Source organism: Meleagris gallopavo, chromosome 2, assembly GCF_905368555.1.
Source record: "Meleagris gallopavo chromosome 2, MGAL_WU_HG_1.1, whole genome shotgun sequence".
Taxonomy (NCBI): Eukaryota; Metazoa; Chordata; class Aves; order Galliformes; family Phasianidae; genus Meleagris; species Meleagris gallopavo.
Window position 1 is genome coordinate 31379186 of NC_139405.1, and position 27361 is coordinate 31406546.

A 27361-nucleotide genomic window follows, 5' to 3' on the forward strand; every position below is an offset into this window, starting at 1 on the left:
TGCCAGTAAGGCAGGTCTTCTCACGTCTTTACTGCTAGTAAATAAACTTCTCGAATTACGTAACGTAACTCAGGTCAGGAATGGTTGTCGAAGTGGTTTCCGCTCTCTCAGCGAAGGCGGCCGTAGGGCTCCGTGCACCGACCCCGAGCCGCTCTGTCCGTGCCCCGAGGTGTAAGCCGGGGAGCGCTCGCTGAGCCGTAGCGCTGCAGGCAGGCAGCGGTCCGCCGCGGCAGGGCACTGTGAGTGAGGCGCAGCCGCCCACCCGCGCTCCCCGTCCGCCTTTCGCTTTCGCTTTCGTTTCTGGCCCGGCGCCGCTTCTGTGGGAAACGGGGTTGGAGCTGCGTCATCATAGCACTGCGCTGTTCCTCGCGGCGGTGCGGCCCGGCACGGCGGCGGAGACAGCGGAGGTAACGGCGGGCGGAGGGAGCCGAGCGGCCGTGGGGAGCGGGGCTGGTCGGGGCAAACCCGGCGTTCCCGTTACAAAGTAACCGTCACTGATTTACCTGCTTTTTTTTTCTATGAGCGTTCGTTTTTCTCTTCCTGTTTTCGCCGTGCGCGTCACGGAGTCTGACAGCCTCGTAGCCTGAGAGTGCGGGCTGGTGTGCCTCGGTTCTGCTCTGAAGGAAGCAGTTTTAACTCTTTATGAAGAAACGCTGCTAATTTCTCTCATCATCCACTGAGTGATTCAACCTCTTCTTTTCCAGGAATCTGCTGAGAAATCCTTCATCACTAAACTCGCCGTTCTACTTTCTGAATCTATAATCTCGGTAAGTTTAGAATACAGTTGCAAGCCAAGGACGACTTGAATGAGAAATCGGAGTTACTTCTTTGTGACCGTTCTCCTCCTGGCACCATTTTGTCCTCTGTCACAGCAGAACGCAGGCTGTCTCTGCAGCACTGCGTGAGGATCAGGCACAGCCCTGAATATTTCTCTACAAAATCTTTTGATACTCAGATATTGCACCGAGATGGACCGAGAGTGTATGAGCAAGCTCAACAGCTACTGCCAGAGGAATAAGTACAAGCTCGACTACATTGACGTGGACATGAGAGGCCCATCTCATGACCCCGAGTAAGTTCACCACACACGCCAGTGAACGTCAGCAGTAGGTAAAACTAGGTGAAGGCTGTAGCCAACAGAAGTTGATTTGCTGAAAGTGTGGCAGAGAGCTCCCTGCAAACACCGATGGGTGGGTGCAAAGCTGTCACTGGGCACAAAGGGCATAAGGGAAACTTATCTCAGAGCTAATGGTGCTTATTGGGAGCATCTGTTGCTGGTGGTTGTATTGCATTGATGCTTTTTGTCATGAATTTTCTCAGGAGGTGGGTGGATCGCAGCCAGCGGTTTATGACACACGGTATTTTAAGTGCTTTGGTTTTTATAAAGTTTTACAAAGTAATTTGGTGATTTATATTGTTAACTTCTAGGCGTAAAGGTTGGGTCTACATTAATTATTTGGTTACCAACATGTTTTTGTGTGGCATTTTTGAACATCTGTTACAAGAGAAGAGTCTTAAAGTGTCGCTTTTGTTTTTAGAGACAAATGCGGAGGGTGGAATATGTAGGGTTGTTTGAACACAAATGCAATGTCTGATGTCTTGCTGTTCTTTCCCTTACCACAGATCACAGATGCCCAATGTCTATAATATTTCCTTCTTTTTCTTTGTTATTTTGCATGAAGACAAACCTTATGCTAATAATCAGGATGTTTCTTTTAAGTGGTGGTGTCCTGTTGCCAGCCTGCACTCTATGTGCTGACTTATTCTCAGACTTGACCCTGAGCAAATTATTATCTGTCTCTCAAGCCTTGATCTACCATCTTTTTTTCCCTCTCATGCAATTCATACTTCAAACGGGATTGCATGGGACTAATAGAATGTGTGTACAAATTCAAATCCAATTAATTGCACTTTTCCATTTTTCTGTATGTTCTCTTATGTTAAAAACATAATTCAACCTGCTGTCTTGTATTTGTGGGTGATGTGAGCTGTGATAGTGTTATCTAGGAAAATCCTATATGGCTCAGGCTGTTTTGAGTAGAATGCAATGTTGGGCTGCCATAATAAGCTGACCCTTTCAGGTGCCTCTGGCACTCATTCTCAACTCATTCTCAATCGGAAGGGCAAAAGTGAGGAAAAACTGGGGAGTTAAAGTTAAGAAAACTGAGGCACACTGTACATGCAAGCAAAGCAAAGTAAGAAATTCACTCACTGCTTCCAATCAGCAGGCAGATTATTAGCCGTTTCCAAGAAAGCAGGTCTTCATCACACTATTGGCTGCTTGGACCCACTTCCTCCTCCTGTCTTTCAGCTTTTTTTGCTGAGTCATATGGTACAAGCTGGGATACCCTTTGGTCACGTAGGGTCAGCTGTCCCCTCCCAACTCCATGTGCACCCCAGCCTTCTTATTGGCAGGGTAGAGTGAGAAGCTGAAAAGGCTTTGATACACTGCAAACATTGATCAGCAAAAACTACTTTATCATCAACACTTACCAACACTTTTATCATCGCAAATCTAACACACGGTACCATACCAGCTTCTATTAAAAAAAGTGGCTTCACCCCAAGCTGACCAAGTACAGTCACTCTTGACTATCCTGGTCTGACTCACTGTATTGCTGCATGAGCAGTAGGATATGATCGGTTATATCCCAGAGACGGAAAGGATCAGTGGCTGGTGTTAAAGGGCAGGACTGGTTGTTAGTATTTTTATGGCAGCGATAACAGAGAGTTACACTGGAGTTAAGTACTAGAGTCTAGTATTAGATATGGAGGTGGGGGGCCTGGAGCTTGATGGCCATTGAGGTCCCTTCCAACTGAAGCCATTCTATGAAGTAACTGTGTAATCTCATTCTGCATCTCTGATGCATTTCTGTTATTTTTTTTTGAGACTCAAAGTGGCAGAAAGGGACTGCCTTTAAATGTATAACTTATGGAGCAGCAGTGTATGGGAACTGTTGAGTCACAGCCTGAACCACTGATTGAGCACCTGAGGCAAGGACTGGGTCAGCCCTGGGAGCACAGGTGAAGGCAATTCAGCTGTGTGACCGGAAGGAGTGGAGCCTGGCTGCACCTCTCCTAGATCTCATTTAAGGGCTGACTGCCACTAGGGAAGGATCTTTTACTGGAGGTCCCTCCTTTTTGGAGTTTTCTACCACAAATATAGGTCCTTGGATATGGGTAGGCATTTCTTCCTTGATTGTTTCTTTTCCACCATGATAATCTTTCCAACTCTAGCACCTGTAAAGTACCATCCTAACTGTGCTACTCTTCCTGCTGTACAAGCAGACGTTTTTTGTGCTTACTAAGTAGTGCCTGGAAGGTAAGCGTAGTGTCACTTCTGGATGCACGAAATCAAGTTTAGCTAATCTTTAGCATTCCCATAGTTTTATGGTGCTGAGATGTGTACAGGTATTAGGGCTTCACAACCTTGCCTTGTAACAATGATGATCTTACGTATTCTTTAGGAATTTTGCTTTTAGAAACACTATTAGAACTAGTATAGAACTTGCAGTTGTGGTTAGGGAGGAGATGTTTTTTAAAATCTTTACTATAAAGAATTATGTTAATTAGGAGTCAGATATAAAAACACATGAATGCTCAGATACCTCCAGAGGTAATTTAGTACTTTGTACATAATAAAACTACAGTTTTATCTGAAAAAGTTTTAAAATATATTTGAGACAAAACTTACTGATGTTACATGTTGTTTATTGCAGGTTTACAGTTACGGTTAGAATAGATAATAAAGAATATGGTACAGGCACTGGTAAAAGTAAGAAGGATGCAAAAGCAGCAGCAGCAAAAAAAACGTGGGACATGATTGTACAAAAGGTGAGTGAACTGTATGAGTTATGTATTTATTCTGCTAGCAATGGTTGAAAATGAATCTCTGAAAGTAGCAAAGTTGTTATCATTGTTTAATTTAGAAGAGATTCCAGTTACTTATGTTGTTTTTGTTTTGTCATATTCACTGTTTTTTCTACTTTTTTTTAACCATTTAATTATTATGTTTATTATTCTACTACAGGGTAATATCAAGAGTATTCCTTTTTGTTTGTTTGTTTTTTGTTATAGAGAGATGAGTAATTTATTTGTCTTCAAGCTGCGTTAGCATATCCAGAGTGGACAGCGTTCCTTTACTATCTTGGCAACTGTTCTATATATAAAGTCCTTAGAATCCATACAAGCTATTATTCAGTGTGTGTTGCCACTTTTCTCTTAAAATGGCTTACTTTTACTTGATCAGATTCATGCTTCTTGCCATTATATTCTTTATGGCACAATTAATTCTATGCTGTCTTCATTTATTTACATTTGTATTTTCCCCTCTTGTACGTGCACAGGAGCAGTTGCAGCCTTTGCAGCATCAGCAGCTTCCTGCTGCCACCCCTTTTCTTGGTTCTGTTCCTTTCATTTTTGAGACATTACACTGCTTGTTCCCTGCCTTTCGCTAAAAGATTTGGTATTAGGTTGTTACACACACTGTTTAAATGCTTTGAAAACTTATGATTGTTCTGAAATTCAAAATGTAATAATCCTGGCTTGTGATGGCTGTCCTCTGTCATGTCCAAAGTTGCACAACAATACAAACTTGAAATTTCTTAAAAGCATTTTGAAATGCTGGCAAACCTTGCAGCTGTATTAGTTTTCACGTGCAGTTTATATTAAACTACTTATTAAGCTGAAGTTTTTAAGTTATCTATTCTATTTGCCTTATAGCAAGATAGTCCTTCAAATGTGCATGCTCCAGATCCAGTGACATCTCCTCTTCCTGTGGATGTGCTACCTACATTTGACTACGTCAGCCTGCTAAATAAGTACTCACAAAGGACATTGCAGCTAGTTGATTACAATAACATAAACCGTACCGGAGACGCCCATGCTCCAATGTAAGGTGTACTTAGTGTTCTTTCTTGCTTTTAATACTACTTTACATTTTCTAACTCGTCATTAGATAAAAGCTAAGATTGATAGGAGCAGGAGGATACCATTAGGAAGACTGATTTCAATGCAAGGGATGGTACAACACAATCTGAGGCTAATGGGATCATCTGTGCTGCTCCAAGGAACACTATGGGTTCAGAGGCATATCTGAAATGCTTGTACACTGATGCATGCAGTATGAGGAATGAACAAGATGAACTGGAAGCTTTGGTCCTTTCCCAAAGCTGTGATCATCAAGACTTGGTGGGATGAGTGCCGTGACTGGAGTGCTGGAACAGAGTGCTGTTGGCTGTTCAGAAGGGATAGGCAGGGCATAAGAGGAGAGGCTAAGAGGACTGAGTCTGTTCAGCTAGGAGAAGAGTTGGACTGATACCCCATTTGGAGTAGTGTGTCCAGGCCTAAGGTCCCCAGTACAAGAAAGATGTGGAGCTGTTGGAGCGGATCCAGAGGAGGGCCATGAGGATGATCAGGTATTAGGAGAAAATCTTTTACTCAGAGGGCGTTGAGGCCCTGGCACAGCTGCCAAGAGAAGCTGTGGGTGCCCCATCCCTGGAGGGGCTCAAGGTTGGGTTGGATGGGGCCCTGGGCAGCCTGACCTGGTGGGGGGGCAGCTCTGTGTGGGGCAAGGGGATGGAACTAGATAATCCTTAAGATCACCTCCAACCTAAACCATTCTATGATTTTGTGATATAATAAAGTGATAGCCAGTATTGACAAACTGTCACTTGGTTGGTGCCTTGGCACCTCTGTGGACCTCTGCATGTATTTCAAGGACCCCTAGGAATCAAGTGTGACTGCCTGTGTCTCCTTATGCACTGTGGTCAGTGAGTTGTACAGACATTCCAGTTAATGACAGCTGGGGGGCAATAATATATGTGTGTTTTAGATGTCTGGAAGATATCTGCTGGAGAACTTTGTTTGCAAAATCAGTTTTAAAACTTGCATGATGGGTAACTTGTGATTGTGGGTGCCTATGATAAGATGCTTTGAGTAGTTCAACCTTAAAAAAATGTGTTAAATACCCACTTTCTGGAAATTACTTATCATTACTAATTACATTAAACATACATTGGAAATTCATTCCTGAAGATGCATATTTCAGGTTTCTATAATGTCAGTTGACTGTAGAGTTTAAAGTCATTAAATTAAAACTTGTAACATAGGCTGTAAGGAGATTTTATTCTGTTATATTTTACAGGTATTCTTGTAGCTGTACAATTAGTGGTCACGTATATGGAAATGGCATTGGAAACTCTCTAGCTGCTGCGAAACAAGCTGCTGCAAAAGAAGCATATAGAGTGTTACGGGAGCAAGAAGCTTCAAGAGTATGTGCTATAGCTTGCCTTAAGACTGAAGTTAAATTATTTAATCCCTTAAACAGATTTCCTTATTTTGTATAAGAACATATTCTGTAGATTCCGCTTAAGGTGGAAACAATCCACCTTACGTTGGTTGGGCTACAGGATTCTGTTGGTAAAATTTATCAGGTTTTTCTGTTCAATTGCTGGATTAAAAAACATCACAGTTGATATCTGTGTGTATTTCAGAAAATGGTCTGATACATGCATCCTTGAGTGGCAATGTATATTTAAAAAAAAATCTGACTCCTCCCTATTCTAATATGCCAGTTTTCTGTTCTGTGAAGTACTGTCAAGCAAACTGGCCATAAGCATAAATCTGCTGCCTTTTGTTGGATCAATAATCTTCAAAGTGTGAGAATGGCAAAATTGGGAGTTAAAATCAAAAGCCGACTTCCATGGTGTCCCAGGGATGATTCTAGTGAAGCAGTTGCTAACGCCGTCCTTCAGAAAGCAGAGCTGTGGTCTGACAGCCATTTTATTTCCATTCAAAAGTGTCTGAAATTGAATACCCAAACCAAGCTGTTAAAAACTGCCACTTAGAACCTTCCTCTTAGAAGGGTGTGTTTTTGTACTAGGGATTCTTTGTGACTATTATTTTTTTTTTTCAACTATTCTTTTTTACCTCCTTTTTTCAGCTGAAAAGTGAAAACTCTAGTTCTATACTTTGTGAACTTAGTAATTCCTCTGGAGAGCAGAGTCAGTCTGAGTCATGGTAAGTTGGGTTCACTGGTAATATGATAATAATACAAAATATTTACTGATTTTTAGGGGATCATGTGATCTAATCCTAAAATACTATCATAGTTTCTTTACTGAGTAGTTCTACCACATTTTTATTGCAACATAAAATGAATAAAGATTCTCCTATCAGCAGTTTTATTTCATGACGTTTCTAACATTTGTTCTCCTCTTGTGACTCATTTGTGAGCGTAGTATAACTCAGTACTTTTCTGTACTCAACATTGATTTCTTTTATTTTTTCCTTTTTCATTCTTCATAAATCTTCATCTCTACTGAAGGGAGAATTTGCTTAACAAAAGTAAACAAGCATATATAATATTTTGTTTGCAATTTCAGAATCTTATGTCAAGCCTTTCATGCCTAGCAGTTAATTTGACAGTAACCCCACTACTGCTTTGACATTCCTTGTGGCAGTGTAAAGCAGTGTATTCTTAGCTGGCTGCACTGTATTGAAATAAACCCCTCTATTTCATTTGTTTAATTAAAGGATGTCATGCTTTTTAGGTTTTGTAGAAATGGAGGAGTACATTATGATGTTAATGTTCTTACTATCTCTCCTGATAAAGTTTTGCAGTTTAAAACAGTCATGACTGTTAATACTTTTGCAGGTCTTTTATTTAAAAGCTGGTTTTATTTCTGTGCTTCATTTTTCACTGCAGGAAGTTTGTTGTTGTTGTTCATGATTGCATACTTTCAGTTAAAATTGGATTTGTTATTTTCCATAACAGGGGAATTACCTTTAAAGACTCAGCTACAAACTTGACAAAAAAAGCAAAAGACATGTCTCTATCTGAAGAGCCTAGAAATTCTAAGGTATAGTATAAAAATAGTCCTCATAATTACATTTTAGTCTCTGAATGGAGCAAGTATTGTAGAATATCCTGAATTGGAAGGGACAGTCATCAAGGATCAAGTCCAACTCTTGGATTCACACAGCACCACCCAAATTCAAACCCTGTCTGCTCTGGGGAACCTGTTCTAGTGCCAGACCACCCTCTGGTGAAGAATCTTTACCTGATCCCCAGCCTGACCTGATACTCTCCCGAGGCAGCTTCGTGCCTTACTCGGGGGTTCTGCTGCTGTCATGCAGAGCAGAGCTCAGCGCTGCCCTTCTGTTCCCTGGGAGGAGCTGCAGCCACCATGAAGCTTCCCCTCAGCTCCTCTGCTCTGGGCTGAGCAAACTAAAGAACCTTAGCTGCTCCTTACATGTCTTGGCCTATAGACCCTTCACCATTTCTGTAGCCTTCCTTTGGACACATCACTCTGAAAATAATGCCTCCTGTTTATTTTCACGGAACTGCTACAGGTAGTACAACTGTGCTCTATCTGATGGAGCAAATTCTCAGTTACAAAACTCTGTTTTCCAACACAGTCATCCCCATTAGCTGCATTTGTGCCAGCAGTGAACAAGAGCCTGCTTGCCACACTTGTAAAAATCTGCACCAGTAGAGGTGACCATTGTCTTTGCCACTAGTGCTGAAACACACCATCCACGGTTTGGTCTCCAGAAATGTCCAGCAAGCATCAGTGAATGCCAATGAATGCAATTTTTTTTCCACATGGAGGAACTGAATTAACATGTTTGCTTTGTATGTGCTTCCCTGTCAGATGCCATTTTGTCAGACTGCCCCTCTGCTGTCATTTGTCACAAAATGACACAAAATGGCAACAAAATTTAATGGAATACTGTCAAAATGTAATGGAATTCTGTCAAAAAACCTCTACTGCTGTACCATCAACATCTGCTTCTGATGTTATGGGCCAACATAATAAAATAAGAGTCATTACTTTTGGAGCAGCCCTTGTAGTTTGATGTCCTCCTTATATTGTGGCACTCAAAACTGCGCCCAGTGCTGGAGGTGAGGCTGCACAGAGCAGAGTGGGACAACCCCTCTCCTCGCCTGATGGTAGTGCTGGGCCAGAGGCACCCCAGGGTACAGTTGGCCCTTTGGGCTGACAGTACACTGCTGACTCAGATTCAACTTGCTAACAACCAGAACCCCCCAGATCACTTTCTGTGGAGCTGCTCTCAAGCATCTCTTCTCCCAGACTGTACGCAGATCCAGAGTTACCCTGGGATGGGTGCAGGATCCAGTAATGGCTCTTGTTAAATTGTCCAATCCTTAAATGTTAAAGATTTTACTGCAAGGCCTCTCTACCTTTGAGGGAATCAATAGATCCTAATTTGCAGGAAGATCACAGGACTTTACTTCAAGTCCTGTATGTAGTTCATATTTGAATTCTGCTTTTTTTTTTTAAATAAATATAAGATGTTAATGCATTTCTAGGTAAATCTAGAATACTTTCACAGTCAAATTTTAACCTAAATGCAGTAAAGATACCCAGGATATCTAATTTGACCTTGTTTCTTTTTTTCATGTAGAGAAATGCGCCAAGTTCTGCCATAAAATCCAAAAGGTACGTGTTTATTTCTAGATTGCATCTTCCATAAACTATATTTAAACTACTGTAGTGTGTTGTTTTTTTTTATATCTAACAAATAAGTGCCACTTTTGGTATGTTTCTTTTCTCTTGTCAGATATTAGAAAAATGGCTCACTATAAATTTTATTTTTATTTCTCTTAAAGAGTATTGGCACCTAATTTTAATAACGCAAGAAACAAGTCGGAAAAAGTGATGTCAAATACCTGCAGAAATAAGAGTGAGGCAGATAATATTTATACTGTGGATGAAAGGTAAGAAGGAGTTTTTTCTAAGATGTATATAGCAATTACAGCGTGTGGTGGTCTAGGTTATTTATTTATAATAGAATGTGAGAGAATATTGCTGTAAAAATCATCTTCAAAGAAAATTGATATTTGAGATTTGTTTTTTTGGAAATTTCAAATGTACTGTGACAACTGACTTGCAACGATATTTATTTAATGCTTACAACCAAAAACCATTTATGTGAGGATGAGAGGAAAAGTATCCCACCAGCTTTCAAACAAAATTTCAACTGAAGCACAGCAGATAACATTGTCTTCTACTGGCACAGTAGTTATAGAATCATAGAATGGCCTGGGTTGAAAAGGACCACAGTGATCATCCAGTTTCAACCCCCCTGCTATGTGCAGGGTCCCAACCACCAGACCAGGTTGCTCAGGGAGCCACATCCAGCCTGGCCTTGAATGCCTCCAGGGATGGGGCATCCACAACCTCCTTGGGCAACCTGTTCCAGTGCGTCACCACCCTGTGTGTGGAAAAACTTCCTCCTAATATCTAGCCTAAACCTCCCCTGTCTCAGTTTAAAACCATCCCCCCTTGTCCTATCACTATCCAGCCTCGTAAACAGCCATTTCCCCTCCTGTTTATATGCTCCCTTCAAGTACTGGAAGGCCACAGTGAGGTCTCCCCAGAGCCTTCTCTTCAGGCTAAATAAGCCCAGTTCTCTCAACATTTTGTCATAGGAGAGGTGTACAGAGATGTAGGTTACAAAGGTTATCCATAACATTAATAAAAGAAAAACTATCAGATATGCTGGTTTATGGCAGCCTATTATCAGTATCCTTCTTGATTCATCAAGTTGCCTCCTTGTTATTATCTATTATCTGAAATATTAGCAAATAATATTTTTATTTCTCTTGTACTATGGGAAAAGTTCTTCCATAAACTTGCTAAAGATGGAATAGCTCGTGATTAGTTGAACTTGCCATCTATCTGGATTAAAACAAAGAATTGAAAGGATAAGGAGATGATATGAATTTGTCATCTTTTTTATCCACTGAATGGTTGAGGTTGGAAGTGATTTAAGGAGATCAATACAATCCTCTGCTTGCGCAGGGTTATCTAAACAAACTGCCTGGGATAATATCCTGAATTGAATGTTTGAGGTGGGGAGTTTGCTACATCTTTGGGCAACTGTTCCAGTGCTTGGTTACCATCAGAGTAAAAAAGTATTCCCTGATGTTTAGATGATGACTCTTGCATTTACTTTGTTCCCATTGTCTCATCCTTGCACTGGGCACTACTGAAAAGAACTTGCTTCCATCTTCTTTGCACCCTTCCTTCAAGTATATATATATATGTGTGATACCTATATATATGGGATTTCCTCCTGAGCTTTTTCTTCTCAAGGCTCTCAGTCCCAGCTTTCTTAGCCCAATTATCATGTTAGAAGAGAGGATATTCCTCAAGTTCAAAGTTACTTTGAAGAACACTAGGCCCTAATTCTTAGAAATATTTTCGTGTTCTTTGTGATCACTACTAATACGAGGAGTTGATCTCCTTCAACTTTGTTCTGCCTGGACCAGAACCAAACTTAAGCTCAGAATTTGGATGAGTCTCTTATCCATAGGTGTAGGCACTCAGATGAAGTACTGTGGGTTTTTTTGTACAAATTTTGAAATATTTACTAGAAGTAGGATTGGAATCCATTGGTTCACATTTCAGACGGGAGCTGCAACTACTGATTTTAGAGTTGAGTTCCCTTGTTTTTTTGTTTTTTTTTTTTTTATTTTATTTTTAAGACAGTGATTCATACCTTTGTATGTGTTGATTGATTGTGGGACAGTGACATTTTGGCAGACGTATTAGTTTTATCAAGACTGTTCTTTTACCTTGTAAATTTAGTGTTAAATAATCTTCAGTTGGAGAACTCAATCTCTCTCTCTCTCTTATTTTTAAGATTTTGTCAGGAGTATAAAAATATAGAGCCTATTGGTAAAGGCGGTTTTGGGAATGTTTTTAAAGCAACATCCAGGATTGACGAGAGAACCTATGCAGTCAAACGAGTTGAGTTAATAAAGTAAGGATTGTATATCTATGTGTATTGTTTTTGTTGTTGTTCACTTGTTTTTCTTTTATGACATCCTTAATCAAGTTTTTCATTATTTAGTTCTGTTATCTTTTCAGTAGTCTGTGGAACATTTAAGTGACTTTCATTATTAACTGTCTTTCTGATAAACTGTTTATTTCTACATAAGGCTGAAAAGCACATGCAATTCTTCATTTTTGCATGCACTGGAATTATTTTAGGTGCAGCTGTAAGAAAGTAGATTTAGTAAGCTTTGCTTTACCTGAAAACACTTGTACACTTAATGAATTCTATTTAATACTGTATTATGTGTTTAAAGAAAATTTGCTGTTTAATAAAAACATTGCAAGCAGAAATGTTACTTCTGACAGGGCATCTTGTCTGAAAATCTACTTATTCATAATTCATAATGACTATAGTTAGGGGAAATGGATAAAAATGAAAGTAATACATTTTGTGGTTTGTAATTGAAAAACACTTTACATATATTATATGACTGACACCTTGTCCTTTACAAATCTCCACACAGAATAACGATATCAATTTTTTAAAAGGTAATTTTCTGTAACTGGTACCTGGTAGAATACTTCAACAGCAGCTGAAAAACTTGCATTTCTTTTCAATAATCTTTCCAGAAAGTTTCAAGTAATTCCCTATGAAATAGTTAACTTAGATTTGGAAATAGTCATCTCCTACAATATGTAACTGGGTCAGTACTGAAAAACATTTTATTGATTCTTCAGTAAAGACTGCTAGTCTTCACTATGCAATTTAACAGGAAGTGTAGGTCAAATTTACTAATAGTTCACTGGGAATATTTACAAACTTCTGTATACGTAAACAAACCTTTTTCAGCATTTTTGAGTGGGGCTTTTCTAATATGGTTACAACATTTTAGCAAATGAAATAACTGAACCAGTGGAAAAAAAGAAAAAAAAAAAAAAGAACAACTTGTAATTACAGTTCATACCATATAAGAACGTTGTGCTACTTTTCAAAATTAATGTTAAACTAACTGCATACCACTACTTGATGTCATGTCTTTTAGTAAACTCAGTATTTAATTTTTGTAGGAAAATGCCGTTTGTTTTGCTTGAGATTTTTTTTCTTCTCCCAGTAGGAATGTAAAGCGTGAAGTGAAAGAACTTGCAAATCTTGAACATGAAAACATAGTGCGATATTATTGCAGCTGGGAAGGGACTGACCATATGATTTACCCAGAGTTAAGGTAACTACAGGACAGTCATTTGCACTCAGACTTGTTTGCCATAGTGAATTTTGTATCGGCAATCATCAGCCTTTCTTTTTACAATTCAAAATTGCACAGCTATAAATGCATTCAGGTACTTACATACCCAGTGTTAGGAAATAAGGCATAGTACTTTTCAGCAGTAGATGGTTTATAATTAAATACCTTCTTGGTGAATACTGTACATTTTGCAATTTTATCTTTCTCCTCTTTCTTAGCATACAGAAGTTGCTGAATCTATAGGAAGGTGTAAGAATGAAGAATTAAAGATATGAGGTTAGAATTAAAATAAAATTGTCTGGTAGTTGGCTGCCAAATCCCAGATTGGAAGTTTCCCGTTGTTGTTGTTTGGTTGGTTGGTTTTTTTCCCCTTTTCAGAATTACTGGTCATTCAGTAACTCATAGATTATTTCTCTAAATTTGCATTTTAATTGTGATGTCTGCTTTTGTTGCAAACGAAGAGCTGTTGAGAGTAGATATACATAATTAAAAGCTCTTTCATTAGAAATAGTCTTCCAGCACTAAGAGTTCTGGGTGGACAGAAGTGAGAATTTTACTAGTAAGTTAGGTTATTAAATTTTCATAGTTTCTATGGTACGTTTTCTTCGTAGCAATACATTTGCACTCTTTCAGGTAGGTCACTGCATATAGCCATAAAATATCAATGCACTTGAAATTATGGTTGGTGTATATGTTCAGTGCATTCAGAAAAAGGGAAATAAAATGGGCAGTTAAAAAAAAAGTTTCATGTGAAAACCCAGCCATTACTATCTTGGAGTCTCAACGTCACTTAAGCATTTCAAATGGTTACTGGATAAAAGAAAGAAAAACTCCTCAAGGCTGAAGCCTCAGCCTGGAATTCCACTTAGTGCCCTGATCTCAAGGAAGTGTTACCTCCTTTCTATATTGTCCTTTTCCTCCTCATCTCCAGTCTCATCTTATTCTATGGGCTGATAGTTAGGAAATACTTCTGGGAAGTATGAAGCTGCCAAATCTGTGAATGTATTTCACTTAAGATTTCCAACTTTCAGGCTCACAGGCTTATCATACAGGCACAGAATGGTTTGGGTTGGAAGGGACCCTTAAAGATCACACAGTTCCAACTAACCCTGCCACATGCAACTTGATCTTTCAGTAGATCAGGTTGCTCAAAGCCTTGTCCAACTTGACTCTGAATGCTTTGCCTGTATGTAAAACATGATCAGCCCTACTTTAAAGGACTAAATTTGAAAGAATGTGATCATTTTGTGTAAGAGAGGAAGATTAATGCTGTGCTTCAACTTAGTGGACCAGGGGTTTGCAATAGTTCCTTGAGGGTGAGATGCAACTCAAGTACAGTGCTATTTCTTCCTTTATAGGACATTCTTCTACATACTGGGGGGGGGGGAAGAATTGGGGCACTCAGAAAATTTTCAGTGTGAACAAGGAGGTAAAGAGAATCTTCCACGGGTATGTAGCAAGTGAGTAGTCATTGCTTGTTTTGGAAAGTTCTGTAGTTAGATCTCCTACATAGTGGTATAAAGTCTTTTAAATCTAGAATAACAATTTAAAAAAAAAAAAAAAAAAGTAGGTGGCTGGGTTTTTTGTTTGTTTGTTTCTTTGTTTTTTACCACTGGGAAAACGTGGGAATCATTGATGAAGTGGCTTACGAAGAATTGTATCTTGTCAATTGTAATATGTGGTTTTTTTTTGTTTTGTTTTTTTTTTTTTTTTTTTTTTTGCAGTAAGAATTCTGTCGTACCAGTTCCTTGCCTCTTCATCCAAATGGAATTATGTGAACAAGGGCCATTGGAAAAATGGATTGAAAATAATAGACAAAACCAAAACTATCATGAGATGGCACAAGACAAATTTTCACAAGTACTGAAAGGAGTGCGCTATATTCATTCTAAAAATTTAATTCATAGAGACCTCAAGGTAAGTAGAATAGGAAGTTAATTTTTAAAATCTTTGAGAAAAGTAGTATTTATTGGAAGTTTAGAAAAATGTAAATTGTTCTAGTCTTTGCTTACTCTATTATATACTCTAGTACCATGCCTCTTTTGATAATACAATACAATAATACATTTTTTTTCCCAATATCTGTCTGGATGTCATTCTAAAATCATGAGGTGAACTAAAGGACCTTAGAATGAAGTACTTAGAAAATAAAAATAAAAAATAACCAACCGACCAAAACCAGTAGCCATCAGTTAACAGGCATTTTCAGTGTATTGTGTGTTACTGGGTTACAAGACAGCCTCTTAGAAAAAGGAATACTAACCATCTGTGGTAATAAGGCGATTGAAAGAAGGAAGATGTGAGTCTAGGAAGTTGTCACTTGTCAAATTTTAAAGGGACAGTATATCCTAATACATACTGCATGTGATAAAAATTGTTCTAGTATCATGTACTGCGTACATATCCAAAGAACTAGCCTTCAAATATATTACCTCACCATCTCCACAAGTGTGTAACCATTCAATCTTAAGAAAATATTTTTAAAGGACAAAATTCCAAGCCTTCATTGCTTCATGTGCCAGCTATAATTTTTAAAACAGTCCCTTTGTGAATAAGTTGATCGAGTGGTGATGTTCCTAAATTGTAAAAATGGCTGTAGTAGGTCACATTAAATGTTGATTCAGGATATTGTCCTCATGTAATAACTAATTCCAAATACCTAGGGAGTATTAGAATACAGAGTTGATACAGTGATTCTGATCTCTATGCATATTCCATTCCTCTCAAGACCTTCGGTAACTTCATAGACTTCTTGAGTTAGGCATTAACAGTGTTCTTCCAGATGATGTTCACTGCCCACTCTTAGACTCTTGTCTCATGGGCACATACATTCACTATCTCCTAGAGTCCCTTTTTTGAGGCTTATTGCTACAATGCTGAAGTGAACCACAAATATATTCATTTATATAGATATCTGGAAAAAAAAGAGGTGTGCTGCATGCTTTGTCTCCACTCAGTTCTTACGTCTGCGTTTCTTCCTTCTTAGTCCCACTTTATTTTCACCTCAGCTCTATCTCCTGCTTTTCTGTGTTCCTATGAATCTACTGTCCCAATCTTTCATCTATGGAAACTAGCTGTAATCTGCTTCCAGGTTTTATTTGCTATCTTGTCTGTCTGCATTTTAATTTAGGAACTTTTATCCCAATTAAATCTGTCAGCTAGGTGCTTGGCCATCTGAGATCTCCCAGAATCAGAGCTGCAGGATAGGTTCAAGCTTTCTTCATTCTGAGATCCACTTGTGCCTGGCATGAATGAAGCCTTCAGATAGCGTAGCGGTGAGACACCATAGGTACTGTTAATAAATGCGTGTGGACTTGATTATACTTGAAGAGAAGAACTGTGCTGGGCATCCTTGACACAAAGATTACTTCCTGTAAAACTTTAAGTCTCTCCTGCCCTTTTAGTCCACCAGATTTTCTTTGAGTAAAAGACACGATGAGGCTGCTTGGTTTTGCTTTAATAACATTCAGAAATACAGTTTACCATCTTTGGAATGATAGATGGTTTGGAAAACTTCATTAAAAAAAAAAATCCAATTCTATTTCATTTTCTTATGACTTTGTCAAATTTAAAAATGATAAGCTCAAAGTGATACCGTGAGATGACTGTAGTAAGCCCCAACTCTGCAATTAATCTAGTACAGATAATCCTACTGTGTCTAGGGAAAAATCTATAGTTTGAGTGGAATTTCATGTAAACCTACATGCTTTGCCCAAGTGTAAAATCCGAGGACCAAGATTAAAGACTAAAACGCATTTGTGGATATAACAGATGATATGCACAGTGCAACTGGAGAACACTTGAAGTATGATAGAGTCACGACACCTAGTTAAAAAACAGTTAATGCAGCATATGCTATTTCAAATGGAGTTTGCATGTTTAAAAATGAAATTAATTGAACTTTCTTGTTTCCTACCTCCCACTGATTTCTTAAAGCTTAATTTCTGTGAACAATTAACACAATTAACAGATTTTTATGGGGAGCAAATCTGTGGTTGATTATGCTTGACGATAAACCTTGGTCACAAAGTGTCTAACTGATTGACTTGTTTTTTTTTTTTTTAATACATCTATGTATCTGTAGCCTCAGAATATATTCCTATCACATGAAGGTAAAATAAAAATAGGTGACTTTGGTCTTGTGACTTCTGTGACTTATGACCCTCTAACTAAGAACAGAGGAACACAGTCATATATGGCACCAGAACAGGTAATGATCTTGCTATATTATTTGATTTATTTGTGTGTGTTTTGCATTATCAACTCAGTACTGGTTGTGTTCAACCTTAATCTCGGTACTAAACCAAGTTGCTTGAAGTTCCCTGATATGACAGCATACAAGGATAACCTTATTCTGGAGAGGGTAGTCTACAAACGCAATGGTTTAATTTAGCTAACTTGCTTGTATAAAGTCTGACACTGTGTCATGTAATGTAGCAGAAAGGGTTAAAGACTAATATGAAGATCAAGTAATGCTGGTCCTCTAGTAGTCTTCAGGTGCCAACTTCTACTGATTTCAGATTTTGCCTTCAAGAAGTGCCTTTCAGCAGGATTTCACAACTCTGTTGTTCTTGTGATCTTTGTAGTCTGGGGACAGATATGGAAAGGAAGTAGACATTTATGCGCTGGGATTGATTTGGTTTGAAATTCTTTCTGCGTTGGTCAGTCATCATGAGAAAAACAGGGTAGGTAATCTTTAAATTAAAAAATGGTTTTGCACTGACATTGTTTTGCCTTGCTGCTGCTATCTGTATTATGCTAATTATATGCCAAAAGAAACCTGTACAGCTACAGTACTATCTCTATTTACAGACACAAATGAAGGGAAAACTGTCAGGCCCATTAATCCCTCTTACTTCAGTTAAAATATAACTGAAGAAACATTACTGGTTTTATTTTACTTATGTTCTACTCATGTACTGATTAAAGCCTGACTATTCTTAGCTATGTACATATAAGAATAGAGAAGCAAGTCAGAAAGCTAAAATATACAAAAACAATTCAAATTTCTGATAAAGCTTTTTGTTTGCTCAGAGTATTGGAAAAGAATATTTCTCTATTTAAACAGAAGTCAAAACTGGAAGAGTTTAGTCTCTGCCATACTTTTCTTTACTGCTCAGAGGGGGGGTAAGAACAAAATCAAAACATTTTAGTTTTTCAAAATGAAAACAAAAGTGACGTGAAATATATGGCTTTCTTTCAATTGAAAGACAAATGGTATTTCTGCAAAGAAAACAATGTAATTTTAACTTTGCTTGAAAATGTATCTTTTATGTGTCTTTTATATTTTTCTTTGCATGTCTGTAGTAGAACAGCATGTATGCTCAAACTTACATATTTGGAATATAGATATAAGGAATGTAGATACTGAATATCTTGTCCAAAGTAATTTTTTAAGATATATGTATGTAGCTGGACCCAGAGGATCATGCACATTGTTAGTTGACTTTTGCCAATATAAGCAAACCACATCAAAGTTCTGTTAGTCTACTTTGTCACATTTTCTAAAGACATCTTGTGCCAGCTTACAGCCAATTGCAAACATGCCCCCAGTCCCATGGTGTTCAAAGGGCCAGACTAACTGGAAACCCTAATGTGAAAAAATAGTTGTTACTTAGCAGTAGTTTTGGAAAGCATATATTTAGTAATCCTTAGCCTTGCTTTGAGCTCCAACTAGCATTTTTTGCAGTGACACAGAAAGAATTGTGTAATGCTGAACAAGGTAAAAAGGAGGAAGCATGCCTGCTTGGTTTGCCAGTAACATCACCCAACCCTTGTCAAAGGGGAAACTGTCTTCTCACATTGCGTGTGTTTTTTAATGTGGGCAAGAAGATAGAAAACCATTACTTTCCAACTGAAAAGAGAATGACAATGGCTATGAATTAGAGGTTTGCCAAAACAAATGCATCACTGTACATTGTGAAGCTTTTAAGCTTACAGAGGGACAAGTGTATACATAAGACAAAATGAAGTACAACTAAATGACAAACTTTCAAACTTCTATAGTTTCTTTCAGAACCCTTATGTTATATTCTCTTAATTACTTCAGTAAATGACATTGGTCATAAAATGAGATAAAGTATGATTAATGAAAGCATACTGAAACTGTTTATCTTGTATGAATTTCAGGTATGGCAGGATGTTAGAGATGGTGAACTTCCATCAGACTTCACCAAGCAATTTAAAATCCAGGTAAAGTATTTCAGTGCATTATTTCAGTTAATTTATTTACATAGTCATTTAAAAAAAATTACTCAAACTTTGTTTTTTTGCAGGTACCCATAATCAAAAAGATGCTTTCAAAAGACCCCTCAAAACGATTCTCTGCATCCGTAATACTCGATATTTTGTCTGTTGATAAAGACAAGTCTGTTGATAAAGACAACTCGCATAAAGCTTACAGTCACTAAATACGATTTTAGAAGGCTTTCAGATTGTGCTGTCTTGTGGCATGTGATTCAAACCTTTCTGAATGATTCAGTGATGTTTATATTACTAGACTTCGCCCTTTTAAGACCAGAGGAGTCAGTGTGCTTGACTGGAAAGGCTACTTTTGGCAGAAAGAATACTAGATACAAGTGGGTTATTCTTGACTGAATTTTACTTCTTTAAGGTGAACTTTCTTCTCACTAGGTACTTCTGAAATACCTAGCACCTTCAGTACTCTAAAATTTAAAAATACTTACTTTTTAAATTCAGGTCTTCCTTGAACATTTAAGTATTTCTTTCTTTCCCAGAAGCTATTTGTTCTGTACTTTTGAAAACCTCTGTTTGTTTTTTGTTTTTTTTCTTCCTTATAGGAACAAGTAGAGTCCTCTTAATACAGAAATACTCTCCAAGTTTTCTCAATAGCAACCATTTAAAAACGTTTCTCAGGAGAGCACCTTAGACATCATCTCCTATACTGTAAGGTTTTAATCAATTATTATGGCATTGAGGCATGTCTCACAGATTGCAGGTGTACTGAACACCTCTGCTGGCCTTATATAAGGTGTGAACAGACTGACCGTTACTGTTTGGTTATATACTTTAAAGATATTATGTTTGACTGAATAAGAACTGTGCAGGGAAGAAAATGGGCAAATTATTCCTTCTGACTCATTTTTTTAATAGTTTGAAAAGATGCAGCTCATTGCTGTGGCATCTGCTTAATTCCATAAAGAAAAATGCACTAAGACTTCTAAGCAGGAAAGTATGATGTGCATTAGAGATCAGGTAGCATATGATTTTTCTCAATTGTTAAACAGGTAGAAGGTGTGTGGATGGTTAAAATATGAATGAGTGTGTGAATTCTTATAGTCTTGTGGAAATTGTTGCTAAATAGCCATCTGATTTTAACATTCTTTTGTATGAATTCAAGTTGTTCCCCCTCCCTTTATAATGAATGTTATTCTTCATAAATAAAGCATTCCATTATTTTGGACTAATGCATATTTCCTTGTAGTTCTCAAGATGTGGGAGAAATTACATCCTGATACAGACAAAATAGCACCAGTTCTACTTACCTTTGACTTTAAAATTGCTCTTACAATATGAAAATTGATATAGGACAAATTTCAGCTGAATTTCCTTTACAGTTTCTGGACAGAACATCCATAACATCATTGCTTATTTACTGATAGGTAATATTTACCTTGTACCAGTAGTTTCTGATAGATATATATATATATTTTTTTTTTTTGTGGTATTTATATACCTCAGTAATACCTTTCTATTAGTAGATGTTTACAATAACAATTGTTATTCCCTAAGGAAAAAAAAAAAAAAGTTAAAATATATTTATATTTTAAAAAAATTGAACATGCTCTATGATCTGGTAAACACTCATAAGAGAATATTAGTTCAAATGATATTAGTGGCATTTCAAAAGCCTCCCCCCGGTCACAAACTCTAGAATAGAAAGAAAAAATAAATTGATGTTTAGTCACCCTTGCAAAAATGTAAACCCCCCCCAACCACTTGTTTAACATATTTTACCACAGAGTAATTAGTCCATACATATACCCTTTGTCAAACCTTCAATTTTATTATCAGTTGATCTTGCTCAATTGGGGACAGCATTAACAAAGACTGTGGAAGTCTTACTTGCCTTGAATTTACAGTAACTCAACAACAAATGTAAAGTTTTAATTTCTAATAAATTTTGCATCACCTAGAAATAAAATTAAAAAAAAACAACATAGAAATGCTTCAAAAATATAAAGTTCAACCTGTCAGAATTACTACTCGTCTGCACACTTTTATATGTATGCTGGCACAGCACTGAATTTTCTAAAAAAATATGTCAGAGCATATCCACTATACATACTTATCTACAACTCCTTTCTTTAGAAAGGCTTTAGTCATGATCTGCAGCACTGTCTCCGGGGCAGTTTAAAGATAAATCCTCAGCATCTATGAGATAAAAAGAAAAAAAGTAATCCCAGTTCAGAAGAGGAGGAAAAAATAGTTGCTAGAATTATTTGAAGAAGCCATCAACAGATTAAACAGAACTTAAGATTGGTAGATTATTAATTCCAAACTATGTTTTAAAATGCTGAACGCAAATGGCACCACAAATTCTAGCCTCTTTGGTGCAAAGAAACTAGATAATGTTCTAAACCTGCAACCTTTGTTTTCTTATGGTACTATTTTTAATATCTGAATGTTGTTTTTTTTTTTTCAAAACAATACCGATTCATATAAGTGCCAGTATGATTTTTTTTTTGTGCATATACATGCCCTTACAGTGAGAATCTGTCCAGCAGCTTGGAAGGAAAATGTGCTACCTATGTTTAAAACATTCCCGTAAGAAAGTAAATTCTCTGGAAAAAAACGACTAGTGCAGGATAGTTATACTTCCCCCACAAGGGGGGAATCTCAGGCCTGGATGAGGGTTGAGTGCACAGCCAACAGACCACGTCATGATAAGCTTCTCATGAACAAAAAGCAGGTAGCTCTAGGTTAGGTGTTGCGAAAAAATTCTTTACTGAAAGGATAATGAGGCACTGGAACCCCTTTCTAAGGCTGCTCAGATAAGCTGTGGAGGCCCCACCCCTGGAGGCATTCAAGACTAGGCTGAATGGGGCCCTGGCACCTGCTCCTAAGTGGGTGGCAGCAGGGAGGTTAGAACTAGATCATCTTTAAGGTTGCTTCCAACCCAAGCTGCTCTACAGTTCTGTGATTCTATGATAAGCCAACCTGCAAAACAGAAAACAAAACTATTCAGGTAGCTGCGTAAGCTGATGGGAATTATCTTTGAAAAGTGTTTCTGATAATGTTGAAGCTATCTATAATCAGCCATCTGCATTATGAAAGGAAGTAATGAAAAGCCATCAGACCCCCATATCAAGAAGTTGACGGTCTTTGATTCTGGACCTCGGAAATTCTGGAGAAATGACTTGTGTGGGCATAGTTCTACAGTTCTTATGAAAGCATGTGACAGGATTAAGGCTGAATATATACTATATTAATTCAGTCTAACTACATAAGCAAAGTAAAACACATATGTGCATGACATGTTTACTCTCACCTTCATAGGTTGTTCCACACCAAATGCAATAGAAGTGTCGTTCTCTTAAATAAGCAGTCAGGATTTGTAGCTTTGCTGATACCTAGAGGTATGTACAAGGATTCAGTGATTAGGGGCTCATACAGTGTAAGACAGTTTGAGCTACTGGTATTGTTAAAACAGCTCTTTTAACCTTTTTCTATGAAAAAGCTACTGTAGCTTGGTAAGTTCCCCACATTTGTAGCCCATAGCACAGGAATCCATGAGGCCTGGCTGTTGGCTCATCATTCTTTCCAGCTACAAAGTTTTCACTGAAGATTTAGCTAAAAGTATTACCTAGCTACCTTATATTAAGTATATGATATTTTGGTGGAATTTTCCACACTTCATCATTTCACTGTAAGTCAAATATGTTAAGCTAACAACAGTGGTGTAATCTAGAGGTGCTGAGAAAACATGAATTTCTAGGGCAATGTTTTCAGAAATTACTTAGTCATTCTAAAGTTCAGCCTGAGATATGTGGTGAGGCATCTAAGATCAAAACTTAAATTATTTAGCAAATATATGATTTTGTACATTGTGGCTAAGCCTGTTGAGAATTTCATTTTGACTATTTCCAAAGATCAGCTTCAAAACAGATAAGCAATAAATCAGTGTTTTAATGTTATATATTTTGTCATTTAGTTACTGTAAAAATAAGTGCACTAAGATGGCAAACAGGTCATTTACTACTGCTTTGAAAATTATATATACGTAATTTTTTTTTTTTAGAGGCCTATTAGATTTCATTCTGAATCAAGCCATTCATTTAGTTGCAAAACTTACACTTAAGTCTGAACCTGTGCACTCATCATCCTTGTCTTCTTCATCCTTTTGGTCTTCCTCTTCAGGTTGTAGCCAATACCAAATCTCTTTGGGAGCTTCAATATCCTTAAATAATGAAGGATTAAAATGAAAATTATTTGCCTCTGCAAGTTCTCTTAAGAAGCTGGATAAAAACAATTTCTAATAACCGAGATGTTAGGTCCCAAAACTTACTTGTATAGTATAACGAAGAATTACTGAAGTTGTAGGAGGAAACTAAGTACAGCAGTCCATAAGGAGGATTATTCTCTTTTTTAAAATACAAATAAATGCATGCTAATGCTAAGTTTTATTCCATCTGTGTTTGGTACACATAAAGCTACACAGCAAATCTCACATTAAATCTGAGAGCAGATACTTCTTCCTAGATGTAGTTCTGTCAGTTGGAGCACACTGCTTAAAGATTTTTTATCACAACGTCATTAGGTGCTTCCTAGTTCACCTTGGATGGAGTTATTTTAAAGGAAACAGTCAAAGATAATCTAAATTAATCCAGTTGACTTTCTTTGTTTGATGCTCCTTTGTTTCAATCTCAACAGAACTCGCAGGGCAGCGTTTATTTCTAACATGTTAATAGACGAAAGAAAAAAAAAACTTATTTTGTTTTATGCTTTCAACTTATTAAGTGGCAAAATTTTATAGTATCATAGAATGGCTTTGGTTGGGAGGGACCTGAAAGGTCATCTAGTTCCAACCTCCCTGCTGCAGGCAGGGTCACCAACCACCAGATCAGGCATGAGATCAGGTAGTAGTTGTACTGCTGTTACCCACGTTATTCCTTGCACATAGACATGGCGTGTTTGTTTGTTTGTTTGATTCTTTGGGAATCTCGCTGATCACTGATCTCAGTGATGATCCCCCATATTCTGAGATACTGAAAAGCAGTCAGGGCATGGCCCTGGACAACCTGCTTTAGGTGATCCCAATTGAGCAGAACCGTTGGGCAAGGTGAGTTCCAAAGATCTCTTCCAGCCTCAACCATTCTCTGTAATTTTGCTCCCCACTTAAGGAAAACAGTCATTTAGAACAGCCTGACACTGGCTAATGCATGATAAGCAAACAGCACAATAGTACCAAAAAGCAGGAGCAAACACAGGCAAACGAACATGGTTCCTCACAGAAGAGAACTTCCAGACACTGAATCACTATTTTGTTTTTAGCCTTTATTGCCAACCCACAAACCTTCCTTCCAACCCCCAAAAAACATATCTCACTTTCTGAATATCCAATTGCTGGCAAGCCCTCTGACTTTTTCGAAGGTCTCCTTCCATCTTACGTTCTTCTTGTTTGTTTTTGAATCTTATTCTGTTAAGAAAAGGTAGATAGCTAAAATAAGCAGACAAACAATGACTGTCATGCATCTCAAGAGCGTTTCAAAAATAGAAAATCTGTCAAGATTCTAGATGTACCACTTTCCTCAGACTACCAAATGCCAAATAAAGATGACCATGCTAACCAGGACAATGGCAAAGCTATGAAGCCTCTACAGACTGTTTCTGTAGGACTATGTGTATTTTTGGGGAATTATACCTTTCAGTTACACCTCCAGGACAGAGCTTTTGATGACACTGCACCCTGAAATACTGCTTTTTCACTAGGTTTCCTTAATCCACGAAAAAGTGGCTCATGAAAAATTTGCAAAAGCTTTTAACCTTCTCTTGCCTTTCCTTCTTCACACAGAAACATGCTAACCAGGAGAAAATCAAAATAAAACCTGAAAGATTTACCCTGAGTTTTAATCTGCTGCACATAAAAACCACTGCAGCGACAATGCTCTGGATTATCAATGAATTTTATATTAAAAAATGACATGGTTCTCTGGTTTAAAATGTTACAAATGACTTGAGAATTAGTATGCATATTGCTTACAGTGTTAACAGTTATAAAAATAAATGATGCAGCATACTATTCCAGTACTACAGTGTTCACCTGCTCTTGCTTTAGAGCTGAGAAGCAATACAAGTATGTTTCAACTCATACCTCCCATTCAAACAACACGCATAATTGGTAACTCTAGAATAAACTAATGAATAAGAAGAATGGCCACTTACACCTTGTTTGGCGTTTCCTTTACAGCATTTTACCTGAACTGATCTGCAGCTTGTTCATTTGCTTGTTTTTTCATGTGGAGTTTTTTTCTATAGTTTTCTAGTTTTTCTTCAGCTTTTCGCTTTTTGAATTCCTCATGACCAAGCCCGCTTCTGCCTATGTAAGTACACAACAGGAATGTAAGCAGCTGAAAAGCTGTAATATACAACTGAGTAAATTAGGAAATGTCACAAACCTGTTTTTATGTTCAGAGCAATAGGTTCAACAATGCCTTCTCCTGTGAGGGGAAAAAATAGGCAAATTTGAGAATGGAGGTCTTTCTCAAACTATGGTTGGTGTGGTACAGCCAAGTAGGCAGCTGCTTTTGCCATTAAACATGTACATTTTCTTTGAATTTTGCTTAGTGCAAATAGAAAATACATTAATATACACTTAGTGCTTTACAAATGACCCAGTTGAATTTGAGCCTCCTTTCCTTTTTCCCCTCATCTGCTCAACTGCTGTGTGCTTTTTCTGGGATGCTACCCCAGAGAAAGAAAATGATGTTGGTTTGATAGGCACAGCATACCTGAAGGCTGCTTTGCTACAGTCTTCTGTGGCATTTTTTATTCTAGAATTTCGCAACTTGAGGAAGATGAAGAATTATAAGAATCTGCCTGGGCCAGTTTATTTGCTGATCATCTGCTAGAGATGCACTAAACTGACATAGCAATTATTGATGTTTTGCTTCATTGGTTTTCTGTTTCATCTAGCAGGCCTTTCTGGTGTGCACTTCTTTTCCAGACTCCAACTATAAATTCAAAGAGGAAGCTGATATTTTTTAAGCAGTTAGTTTTCCACAACCATCAAAACAACTTCTTAATGCCACAGCCACACACAGAAGTGCACTGAGTGAGCAGCAAGTCCTGCTGCTTCCCTCACATCTTGCAACAGATGTTTTTATTTTCATTTCAGTACTTTGCTCTCACATTTTGTTCAGCCACGACACACACAGAGCGATGGTTGGGTTTCAGTGAGGCAGATATGACTCTATAGATGAGGCAGCATAGAATCGTTAAGGTTGGAAAAGAGATCTGAGATCTCCTGTCCACCTACCATCAATATCACTCACTAACACACATTCCTTAGTACTACATCCACACGTTTGTGGACCACCTCCCTGGCAGCCCATTCCAGCGACCAACCACTCTTACAGAGAAGCTTTTCCCAATATAGAACCTGAATTTCCCCTGGTGCAACCTGCAGCCATGCCCTCTGTCCAACTTAGCTAAGGACAAACAGAAGTAATACCTCCCTCAGAGGACACCTGAGCACACTGTGCTGTTCTGACAGAGACAAACTCACCGCTCTTGCCCAGAGCCTGGCCGCTCTTGTAGCCCATCTTCTGGAGCAAGGCGAAGCCTTTGTTCTCGTTTCCTAAGGCGCTGCTCAGCACCAAGTCGCGTCGCTCTCTCTCTTCTTCCTTCGCACTCTTCTGCCTGTTCTTCTCGTTGGCTTCTTTTTGCTTTTCCTCTTTCTGAAGAGCTTCTCTCACCCGCCGCACCATGGGCACCCCCGGCCTCACATCCTCCCTAAGGATGCATGACCCCAGCAAGCATTAGCCCACCTCTGGTTTTGGCTTTACGTGCTTACAATCGCTGAGGATGAAACAAAAACGACGCCTACTTACTTAATAAATAAATCAGACATGTAATCTTCCTCTTCCTCGTCCCCCATGGCCAGCACGCATGTCCTGCTCAGACCTGTTTCCTACAGATGCAGTCGATGAACTTTAACGCACACACGCCGCCTTTTTCCGGATGACCCCCTTCACCAGCCGGGGCACGGCCACAAGAACCCCCCACACCCCTTCCCAAAGCACCAGTCCAGCCAAGCGCTTGCGCGCGGCCGCCCCTTTCCCCGCC

The 27361-nt window shown here is 38.3% G+C and overlaps 2 protein-coding genes across 10 annotated transcripts; one reads left to right on the top strand and one right to left on the bottom strand.

The window, feature by feature from the left end:
- The first annotated feature begins 23 nt into the window (after positions 1-23).
- EIF2AK2 (eukaryotic translation initiation factor 2 alpha kinase 2) lies at positions 24-20477 on the top strand. Of its 7 annotated transcripts, none has more exons than XM_085219548.1 (17): positions 30-407; positions 705-767; positions 873-1072; positions 3720-3834; positions 4723-4892; positions 6146-6272; positions 6944-7020; positions 7778-7862; positions 9433-9467; positions 9638-9745; positions 11677-11796; positions 12923-13033; positions 14779-14971; positions 17139-17264; positions 17641-17739; positions 19184-19246; positions 19330-20477. In XM_085219548.1, the coding sequence occupies exons 3-17, from the start codon at positions 969-971 to the stop codon at positions 19462-19464; spliced, it is 1668 nt and encodes a 555-aa protein (XP_085075674.1). In that variant the 5' UTR covers positions 30-407; positions 705-767; positions 873-968; the 3' UTR covers positions 19465-20477. The 7 variants fall into 7 exon arrangements, with proteins under 7 accessions (XP_010705171.2, XP_085075674.1, XP_085075673.1 ...); XM_085219547.1 differs by having other exon boundaries at positions 876-1072; XM_085219546.1 differs by having other exon boundaries at positions 31-484; positions 956-1072.
- On the bottom strand, positions 16495-27358 carry GPATCH11 (G-patch domain containing 11). 3 transcript variants are annotated; one of them, XM_085219554.1, is made up of 9 exons: positions 27127-27358; positions 26802-27028; positions 25693-25734; positions 25493-25613; positions 24623-24713; positions 23370-23474; positions 22566-22647; positions 21363-21448; positions 16495-20944 (listed from the first exon to the last, which is right to left on the bottom strand). In XM_085219554.1, exons 1-8 carry the CDS (start codon positions 27171-27173, stop codon positions 21393-21395), a joined length of 771 nt encoding a protein of 256 aa, XP_085075680.1. In that variant the 5' UTR covers positions 27174-27358; the 3' UTR covers positions 16495-20944; positions 21363-21392. The 3 variants fall into 3 exon arrangements, with proteins under 3 accessions (XP_085075680.1, XP_085075679.1, XP_010705169.2); XM_085219553.1 differs by having other exon boundaries at positions 16495-17641; positions 27127-27357; XM_010706867.4 differs by lacking the exon at positions 16495-20944 and having other exon boundaries at positions 21056-21448; positions 27127-27357.
- Between the last annotated feature and the right edge of the window lie 3 nt (positions 27359-27361).